This window comes from Micrasema longulum, unplaced genomic scaffold (genome assembly GCF_059751315.1).
Source record: "Micrasema longulum isolate JH-2025_06_02 unplaced genomic scaffold, ASM5975131v1 h1tg000634l, whole genome shotgun sequence".
Taxonomy (NCBI): Eukaryota; Metazoa; Arthropoda; class Insecta; order Trichoptera; family Brachycentridae; genus Micrasema; species Micrasema longulum.
This window is the reverse complement of record NW_028277830.1, coordinates 409,565-420,874: the sequence shown is the minus strand read 5'-3', so window position 1 is coordinate 420,874 and position 11,310 is coordinate 409,565. Positions and strand designations below refer to the sequence as shown.

The 11,310-nt window shown below is 31.0% G+C and overlaps 1 protein-coding gene across 1 annotated transcript; it reads left to right on the top strand.

Annotated features, from left to right (window-relative positions):
* The first annotated feature begins 3,514 nt into the window (after positions 1 to 3,514).
* Positions 3,515 to 5,396, top strand: LOC148279990 (LIRP-like). The gene is made up of 3 exons (XM_088229096.1): positions 3,515 to 3,630; positions 4,022 to 4,181; positions 4,594 to 5,396. The coding sequence occupies exons 2-3, from the start codon at positions 4,022 to 4,024 to the stop codon at positions 4,806 to 4,808; spliced, it is 375 nt and encodes a 124-aa protein (XP_088085222.1). The 5' UTR covers positions 3,515 to 3,630; the 3' UTR covers positions 4,809 to 5,396.
* The last annotated feature ends 5,914 nt before the right edge of the window (positions 5,397 to 11,310 follow it).

Genomic DNA, 11,310 nt, shown 5'->3' with positions numbered 1-11,310 from the left:
TTAAAATATTTACATTTAAAGTTTATATTTGAAGCACTAACTTTGTGGTTATTCATTATAATAAAATAAATATAACAACTTTGTTTTTAACCACACTTGATTTATTGGGTCCACGTGTAGTATTTAGTGAACATGATAGAAATAAAATAAAAAGGAATGAATTTATTAGTTACGTAAACCTTGACAAAGAAGCTTGTTTGCTTTGAAACCGGTCGGTGAAAAATAAAAATTAGTGGTTAAAAACAAAGTTGTTCTATTTATTTTATTAAAAGATTTAAGATTTACTGATTGAAACCCAAATTATATAAGTGTAATAACATTGATTTGTTATACTAATTTATAGATACGTGGATATAATAGCTTCTAGGTATTAAAAAGATAAAATGGCGCTTACCTTTTGGCTTGGTGGATTGAAGCCCAAAGTGGAAGTGATTTAATTGCTTGTAAAACTCCCTTTTTATAGTCCCTACCGTTTAGGCTTTGACTTTTCTTCAAATTTATGAATGAAAAAAGCGGCTCGTAAATACACACCAAAGCAGCTCAGTAAAAATATTAGGGCGCATTAAATTTATCTGAAATATTCGGAATTTTTAAATCGATTTTAGTGTACAAGACACTTAAACACATACCTACTTCAAAGTTAGAACACTTTAATTTTAACAAAAATATTTCAAGTGTGTAAATAAATCTTTGTAGAAGAGACTGTATGCGTTGTTTTCGTTTTACCGTTTTTTTTATTATTTTGTCATATATGTGTAAAATATGACATTTAAAAATAAGTTTATATGGAATACCGTGTTTTGTAATCAAAATATATTGAACATAATAAATTTTTTATAAAAAGTAACAAATTTAAAAAAAACTCGCACTGGCCAGTTATTTAATATGTTGTGTGGAAATAATATTAAATTATTGTGTCCTTATTCTTATTTTTATTTTTAGAGGTGGGGGTCAGTGCTATTTAAGCTCCTGACGTCACTGCGACCTGTGAAGATCTATTACGACGGAATATATATTGTATTGCCTTCATAATTTCAGTCTGCAAATTTTTCATAACATTATACCATTCATTAGTCACAAATAAAAATAATGCTCAAACGTAAAATTTACAGGCAGTTTGTTTATATGTACTATGAAATAAAACGTTTATAAATATTATTTTCAAATAATAAAATGCTTTCCACTACTTAATTTCTTAAATGTATAATACATTATACTCTATTATGAATAGCAATAATTCACAGAGACTGCGTGTTGAACGCCTGCCAATAATTGTCTGCAACCGCACTGGCATTTTATATTTTTCAAGGATGTTTACAATATCCTTGGTATAGGGTACAAATAGGGTAAAGGGGACGTATGGGGTAAATGTTGGCAATATCGTGATAGTAGGGATTTGTTTGTATTTATTTTATAAACCAAATTCAATGTTATTAATACGGTATTGTATATTTAGTATAATAATTATATTATGCGTTTAATTTAACAAAAAAAACATTTAAAAACAACGTTGAGATTTAGAAGATATAATATACGTCTAACCAACTGGGTAATATCGTGATATGTTGGCAATATCATGATATAATACATTGATCGATAAATACAGCTTCAGTGAGAGCTAAATGTTTAACAAGTCCAGTCTTCATCATCAGACAGATCTATGTTGTCACATCTATCGCATAAAAATATGACATGCAGCCAGCGCACTCCTGTTGGTACCATTTTCCACACTCCATACATTATATCCACTCAGCTTCGATTCTAAGAGCTACATCTTAAGAATGATGTACACCGCAAATGTCACACATGGTACATATTTTCATGCAAGGTTTCTTAATATATTTTTGGACAGATGTCGATGGTCCGTCAGTCTCCCTGGTTGCTGAAGAACATGCTATTTTTGCTGTCGTTTTACGTTTCTGTACGCCAGTTATTGCCTTTCTATAAGTTAAATACCAATATTCATAAAATTTTACTAGATAAATACAAATTATGCACCCAAGGAAACAAGATCTATTAGGCTTTTCGTTCTTACAACTTACCGTCCGATTTTGTTATTAAATAAACTTATTACGATTTTTTTATTCTATTAGTAATATAACTCAATTCAATTCATTTATTCAAAAATAATCAACAATATTTCGAGTTTGCCCAAATTTTTGTAGACAAGGACTGGATTCAACTTCCTGGGGAGCTGTTTATATTAACATATTACAATGGCTACTCTCAATTAAAAATTCTCAAGTTGGATTTTCCTACTACTTTGACATAAGTATTTTTCATATTTTTTTTAATGATTATTTTTGATTAACATATTACAACAGAGATGAACAACATTTAAGAGAAGGTAATAAAGAAGTCTAGGCCTCTACAGGGCTTATGACCGGTCAATGGCTGGTTTAAGTGGCCACTTTACACACTGTGTAACATCGAGTCAAAAACGCTGAACTGAAGTCTTTTTTTAAATTTTTTTTTTATTTTTTATTTTTATTTATTTTTTTTTTTTATTGGGGATATCAACAGTAATACATGTAATACAAATATAACAAATAACATATACAGAGAATAAAACCAATGACAGATATCCACAGAAATACATTAAATACACGTACAATACATACTAGTGTGTTTGTGTGAGTGTAAATGAGTGAGAGGGTGGGTGTGTGGGTGTTATATTGGAAAGAGGGTGTCAGGTATCGAAAATATAAATATATATAAAATATTAAGAATTAGAGATAAATTTAATAAAATAAAATAAAACTTTATTATTGAAACTAAGTATAAGACAAAAAAGTATGTTTTAAGACGCGCATTTTAAATGTTATTTTTTTACAATCAAATGGATCAATAAGGGGAAAGTTCAAATTATATTCACTAGCAAAATGTATAAGTGGAGAGTTCTGGGCATAGTTCGTACGAACTGCTGGCACATGAAATAGAGAGCTCGACGTGTGGCGGGTGCGGTAGCCTTCATGCAAAACTTATTGTCTTTTAACAATAAAGTCGAAAGATGGCAGTTTCTTGGGAATGTACCAACTTAAGGCTGTAAACAGCACAAAAATAAAAGAAGCATATGCTTTTTCCATATTTAATGACAATTGTAAATTTAAAAAAGTGTAAGATCAGTGTTTACAGTAGTATTTTTTTAAACAAATTATAATATTTTTATGGATTACCTATTCTCAAAAACGTATTTATTCTTTCGTTAATTATACACACTTCTTAAATAATTTTCTGATTTTAAATAAATACTTCAACTTAGTGTTCGCGCGAGCCGAGTGGGGTGGATGCGACGCCTTCTTACTTAATTATTATTCCCTCTAATATAAAGTATCGAGTGTGGAAGAGTTAAGGAATCGACGTTCCAGATCATGTCAAAACTTAAGGTGGCCATCCGTTGTGACAGCAGTGTTCACAATATTTACGCGTAGGTAAATATTTTTGGATTTTATGATAATCAGATCTCTATTATTACATTTTCTTAAGTTGGTTAATACGCAGTTCATTATTTTAACAAAATACCATTGATGGAAGTTTCTACGCTTTAAGTGACTGGGACTATAAAAAGACGTGTTTACCTAATACTGGATTCACTTTGCCACCAGAAATCGACCAACAAGGGCATTCAAAGTAAGTTTATATCCTTATTATTTCATTCAATAATAGATAAATAAAATTAAAAAATACAGCGAAAATTTTGTTTTTTCAGTAGCTAGTTTCAAATTAAAATCAAATTATCTCCAAATATTATATCTTAAATTTTATTATACTACCCGCCAAATCACGAACTGTTACATTATTTTCTAAATAATAACTAGATTTGAGAGACCATGACGTTTTTCCTTGTAGAATTATAATACTGATTGAAAGTTGGTCTCATTATCAAATATGTTTTTTGTTTTATCTTATTTAAATGTAAAATTGTGAAGTCTTCTGAGATGACGACGGGATTTCCATGATATATTAAATTATCTTAAACGTTGCTTTTTATTAAATCATTTACATATATCTTTTTTTCCAGATGAATTTTGTGTGGTTTGTCAGTTTCTTTTGCTTGTCCGCGGTGCTGGTTCATTCCCAAGAAGCCCAGAAAAAGTTTTGTGGGAAGAACTTATCCGAAACTCTTTCCCTCGTTTGTCATGGAATGTACAATACTCTCTGGAAGAAGAAGGACATGTCATGTAAGCAAAAAAACATTTTAATATAAAACCGGGTTGTGGTTCCATGGCTATTGTCCCGGATTCACGACAGTCACAGGTTAAAGGATCGAACCCGCTCTCCACAACTCGGTCCCCATTTTCTAATAGTGAGTTATTAAGGCTTTTTACTTGACTACAGCCTTAACAACTTGTTAAAAATGCCCCAAAATTTAAATAACTCGGTACCTACTTAATCATTTTTTATTTTGCGAAAAAGAAATGTTTTCTGTAAATCTAATTCAACGATTAATTTATACAGTCTATAAAAATTACTAATAATTTTTATTAGCACAATTTAATGGGTTATTGTAGATCGATATTTATTCTGATATTATTGTTTTTTGCAGTCAACTGGGCATTGTTAGAGACTAACGTTTAACCTGTATTTTTGTAGACAATGATTTGCAAAACGAAGACTACACCATGTACGACCAGATCTCCGATGAGTCTCAGTGGCCAATGATGCCGCTGCACTATTCTAACTCCCTCCTCCCGAGGAACGATGTCTACCGAAGAGTCCGGCGAGGAGTTTGGAACGAGTGTTGCCAGAAACCGTGTTCTATCCGGGTCATGCAGACTTACTGTGGGATCCATTCGCCATCTTCTTAAACATCCAGCATCCAATTTCCAACCTTACAACCGGGCAGAAATGCTGATTGCTATTTTAACTCTGTTAGGCGCCTTTGTAGATATAGATTATTAAATTATTCATAAATTTTTCGCGTATTCGTAAATTTGTAATTCAAATGTTTCTCTAAAGTTTCTAACTTTCCCTATTTGCTTACTGTAAGGCATTATAAAAACACTTAATTCCGATGCCATTTTCAAATATATGTCTTCTTAACGATTAAAGGATGAAATTGAAATAACGCCTATCTATTTATTTTAACATTAAAATAACTTAAATATAAGTGCTATGTAGATGTAATTACAAAAAGCCTTAATGCATTTGCTTATACTAAATTATTTTTTGTAATTTTTTTAAAAATTAAATTTTAATAAAGTGTATGCGGGTGGATGCTATTAAAATGCACTTTGCGCTATCCTTAAATTTAAAAAGTTATTTTCAATATTCATTATTAATTTTAGATCGCTTACCAATAGCAAATTTTTACCAAATATTAATTTTTCTACATGGAAAAAGAGATACTTATTGTGTACCTAAATATCTACATATACTCGTATAAGATTGAATAAAACTCAGCTAATTTATTCGAGTTTATGAATTACTTTGTTTTTATTTATTACTTTGTTTTTAATTTGACTTTTTTACAATAAGTACTGGTTTATTACTATGATGCAAAAACTTTATTTGAACTTTTGGAAAAATATGCAAAAAAGCTAAATCATTGTTTTTCAGCCTGAGGGTCGCGACCCTCAGGTGGGTCGCCAAGCCTTGTTTGGGGGGTCGCAGTCACAAGCTAGGTAAAAGTGAAAAGCAAGGGTTTTAAATCATACTCTACAATAATATCTTATTAACTTCTTAACAATTTGTCGAATCATAGTTCTACGAGTACTTTTAAGACGTAAATAACTATTTCTAATTGAAGTCCATTTCTCTTTTTAGTTTTTATGTCCACCATTGAAAAGAACGTTAGCTCACATATGTAGGATGTGGCGAATGTCACAGATAATTGCAAATCTTCCCTTGCCAACTCTGAAGATTCTTATTTTTTATTTATCCAGAAAACGCCAACGCATTAAATTCGTTTAAACATGCCTTACGCATCTTACAAATTACATTTCCACCTTGCACTTGATTCTGGTCTCATTAGAAGAAAATAAATATGACGTATTTGAAATCACTTGTATACGAGCATGAGGAGTATTATAAAATTCAGGTCCTGGGGGGTCGCCAGTTTTTTTTTTACTAGTAAAAGGGGTCACGTGTTCAAAAGGTTGAAAAACACTAAGCTAAATGATTACTTTCAAAAATATTTCGTTTCATATTTATGAATGTACGTAGATACTGGTACCTACTCATATTCAAACAAAGTTGGAAAATAAATTCATTTTAAAACACTCGGTGGTAAGTATATATTTTTCAATATGTAGTCTTTAAATAACGCAGAGCGTATTCATTGTATACCTACCTAGAGTAGGTATGATAAAATGGATCCCCGCTGAGGGAAAAACGACGAACGATGTTTTAAAATTATGGTCAGTATGCTTGAAAGCTTATTCCGATAATCTTTGCATTCAACATAATATTAATACATACCTAAATACATTTCTTTATTTTATGTAGTGGCAGTATTCTCATTAAGAAACCTTTTAAAAATAATTTCTACACAATTATGTTGATAAAATCATTATTTGAATAGATTGTACAAAATGCGCACATAATAGGGTCTTTTCACGTTTTTTTTTAAATTATTTTTATTTTTAAATAAGCAAAAAATTACGACAGTAACGGCACTAATATTTTTTTCGTGCGACGTCGGATAAATTTTCTACAAAGGTTGAAAATATGCATATTTTGAATTACCCGAAAACGAGACGTTCCGCGCCCTGTGGGACAAACGGCTCGTATGATGTTTTGGCGCCAAACTTGTACGCTATGTTTACTAGAAGCTTAGTCGGCGTTCGTAACGCGTGACGTCAAAATGACGTGATGCCAACTCACAGCCGTTTTGTATGTGCTCATTTTTAAACCCGAAATTATTAATGAAAACTCGTTTTGAATACATTAATAGTTTTATCAATTGAATCATAAAAAATCGCTCTAAATGTATATTTAGAATATCATGTATATGATATTTTTAACGCTATCCCGACTTGTGAAAATACCCTATACCTGTGTATTCGCCCGTCCACGGATAATATGTACACATTTATACTCGAACAAATATAATAAACTAATACGGAAGAATTCCGTTTATTCGAATTCCAGTCATCTGGATTGCCAAGTATCCGGATCATTATGAGGAAATAAAAAATAAAGGAGATGTTTTAATAACAAATAAAAAATACGCTAGCGGCCGGCGCGCCATACAGCCGCTCTGGCAAATAAGTTTTTAATGTGATTCCAATTCACTGTATTATTTCAAAAGCAATAAAAAGTGATAATTCTTCAGCCCTACGGGAAATTGGATACAAAAAATGTTTTCTTGCGTGCGATAAAAATTAGAGAATTAAATTATTCGTGAGTACATTTTGCGTTTTCTTTCAAAAAAGTATCAAATTTAATAGTCTATCCAATTATTTGGATTTCTACATATCCAGATAACGTCTGGCTAGTTGGAGTTTTACTATACGTCCAATTTGTTTATGTTATATATGTATATTATACAATGACATCTCCTACATAATACATATATAATGCGTGTTTCTTTATTGAATTGGTGTGTATTTTGATAAAACTCTCTCGAATACGGGTTTCGGATATGGAATCCCTATTTTGTTAAGGATATCAACTTGTTGGAAAGAGTCCAAAGACGAGCTACAAAATTGTCTCCAAGCGTGAAACGGCTTCCGTATGTGGAGAGACTGGAAACTCTCGGTCTTGTAACGCTGCAGGAACGGCGAGGAAATAGTGACCTAATAGAGACATACAAGATGCTCAACAGCCACTGCCCAAATTTTGATCACATGTTGAAGCTTAAACAAGATGCTCGTCTTCGAGGCCACAGTTTCAGGCTGGAGAAAACTAGATTCAATCTAAATCCACGGAAGCATTATCCGAGCAATAGGGTTGTTGATGGTTGGAATAATCTGCCACAAGAGCTTATCTCAACGTGTAGGCTCAGTGAGTTCAAAAATGGAAAAAAAATATTTCTTGAAAGTGCCCCAGTAACTAACTTTCGTTAAAATAGATTTAAGCACATCAGCTTTAAGCTGCTCGCTTAAAATTAATATAATAATAAAACATATTTTCAATGCTTTAATTACTAATACTCCAGCTTTCTGTAAAATTTGAGAATAAACTTTTACACACATTGTATAAATAAACAGAGCTAGCGTTTTAGTAGTACATTTTTCATAATTGTGCAAAACAATATATTAGTAAAAACACCTTTCAAAATGTGAATAAAATATAAGATAATACATACATCAAATGGTTTCTTAATTAAGTACATTGGTTTTATTTAAATAAATTATTTAAAGAAAGTAACGAAGGCGAAAAATATTATAAATAAGTATATGAAAAACATACATAGTTGGACTGGAGAGCTTCGTGAGAAGTGAGTTCATCATACAACTCCCGTAACTTGTTGTGAATATTAAGGTTTCTTGAGAATCACATCAACTTTAAGCTACTCGCTTAAAATATAATTATAATAATAAATCAGACACCGATTCGAGTCTTCTATTTTTGTAAAATAAAAAATCGAAAAATTGCTTCGCCTTATTAGGGTATTTTCAAACGCATGTGAAGATTTAAAAATCACCTGCATGGCTTTATTTACCTTCAACTCATTTATTGAGTTGGCGTTTGTTTTGTGGAACTCTTCGTTAGAATTGTAATATTGAAATAAAACACCGATTTGAGTCTACTATTTTTTTATTTTTTAAATGGATAATGATTGTTTTACCTTGTTAGGTTATTTTTGAACAAACGAGTCGGTTATCATTATTATTAACATGTATATTTTTAAAATCTAATATTTTTTATAATATAAGAGCGATTGGCCTGACGAACTAAAGAACAGCCGCGGGGTGCAGGGACGAATGGAGACAAATTCTGGAGGAGGCCAGGGCCCACAACAAACTGTAGCGCCACTGATGATGATGATATTTTTATAATCACATTTATATTTTAATTGCTCATCAATAAATACAAGGTTATCAATCTTTTTAAAGTTCGGCATTAGTGAAAATTTAGTAATCTGTTTTCCTTTCATACTTTTATTTGCTAATTATGTATACTATTTTGATGTTTTTTGATTATTTAATTTAGTACTCACTGTTATTTGGCATGTTATTTTTTCTTTAATTTCTTACTTTATAAACCATATCTCAATTATTTTTTTTTGTATTATTTTATATTTATTTCAATGATTCTATTATTTTGTATATTTGATAATGTATGTAACTTAATTGGTATAATTTATATTTTATTATTTATTTCTAATTATTTTTTTGGAGTGATATTCTTTATTCTTTTTATTATTTATACTTTATTTTTCTGGATTGCTGTTCTATTGCATCACATGATAAGTATTTTAATTTATTTGATTTACTATGTATTTTTTATTTTTGTTAATTACTATGGCTTAACACGGGCACATCCTGAAAAGTCGCAATAAGTTCATGAATTCGTAAACGAGTGTAATTTTGAATGAATAAATAAAAATACATATAAATTAACAATTTATCGCTACCTTCCATAACTAATTAATAAATAAAAATAGATAATAATAATCATCATCATCATTCCCCTATCCGCACCAAGTGGTGCATAAGGCACTGATTAGTAAACTAAATGCAGTGTATTTCGATCATCTGTTACACGAAGATAGATTATCAGTCTTACGCTTCAGGTGCCAGTCTAAGGACTGTGAAATATAGAAGTAAACCATTTTTTAAATAAATATTTCACGTTAATCTAGCTAGGAATCGAACCCGGAACCTCAATCGTGGTTGGCGATAGTAATCATCATCATTAAAGGCGCTACAGCCCGTTGTGGGCCCTGACCTCCTCCAGAATCCGTCTCCATTCCTCCCTGCACCCTGCGGCTCTTCTCCAGTTCGTTAGGCCAATTGCTCTAATGTCAGTTTCCACATTATCCAGCCATCTTAATTTTGATCTGCCTCTGCTTCGTCTGCCTTCCGTAATGAATCTTTTTTGGGGTGCGATTATCATTCTTTCTGTGCACATGGCCCAACCATTGCAATCTTCTTATTTTTACGAATTGTGCAAAGTCGGGTTCGCCATACAGTGCCTCTAATTCATGATTAAACCGTCTCCCCCACACTCCGTTTTGGTTCACGGTTGTGCAAATGTTGCTGGAAAATATGTAGAGGAGCATGGGTCACAGTGGATCACTTTTTTTAAAACCTCCGTAGCTCTGAAGCTTATCATTAAATTCTAGTCTCTCTGATAAAATCTAAAGAGACATTTGTAATCTTCAAAGTAATGGTTTCGGCTTGTCATTTTAAAGCTTATTTAATTAGATATGATATTTTATTACGGTGGGCCATAGTGGATCAATCTTAAGATTACAATAAATCAGATTGGAATATACTGAATTATGCTATTAAAATAAAATTAATGGTGTTAATTTAAACAATAAACTGCTTGTTATTTGTACTTGATGTATATTTTCAAATTTTCCAGACAGAAGATAAAAGATCACATTTTCCTTTTCGAGTTTTGGTTAAAATACTGAACTTCTTTTTCCGTCTTGATGCTTTTCCTTCGTTTCTTATACCTTCTTTTGGTAATACAAATATTAAACGGTAAACAGTAACCAACGGAGGGAAAATAAAACCTTTCAAAATTTCAACTCTCAACAAAATATTTAAAAATAATAAATTAACTATGCAAAGCAACTGACTATCCCTCGTGTTGCTTATCCTTTTTTTCAAACTGCGGACAAGCATCTTAAATATTAATTTAGTGGGTTATTCTTTTTTTTTTAGTGGCTGCAGGTAAAATAGTTTTTTTTTTATTGGGTATATTTTTTTTATTTATCTCTGTCCAATATAATGTAATCCTGCTTTTCAGCAAAAATAAAAACAATTCCTATTTTTCCTAACAAACGAAATTTTTATTTTACGTTTGGATATTTATTATGAACATAATGCTAAGAATACAAAATTATCGACCTACCAAAAGTTTCAGTTTGTAAAGGAACAAGAACATCTAATTTAGGTATTTCTTTGTATTTGGATAAATCTCTAAAAATTTGATCTTCGGACACAATGGTCTTGTGGCAGTCAAGCTGTCACTAACTGTGTTTTTTCATTTGCACAATTTTGAAAATTCGGATCAAAGTAACTTTTCAATCCGTTCTTACATAAAAATCTCATGTACGACAAGCTTTTATAATGTTTTTTTAAGTTGACATAATACATAATATTACGTTGGTAAACCTGAATGAATGTTTAAAAATAGTAATTTGTCTATGGAATATCTTGACGGAATTTCTGTTTGACACTTGGTTGT

Bases quoted from the DNA above. Each gene is read 5' to 3' on its own strand.
- LOC148279990 (XM_088229096.1), top strand. From the start codon at position 4,022: ATGAATTTTGTGTGGTTTGTCAGTTTCTTTTGCTTGTCCGCGGTGCTG. The intron at 4,182-4,593 runs GTAAGCAAAAAA...GTATTTTTGTAG, and splicing joins GAAGAAGAAGGACATGTCAT to ACAATGATTTGCAAAACGAA.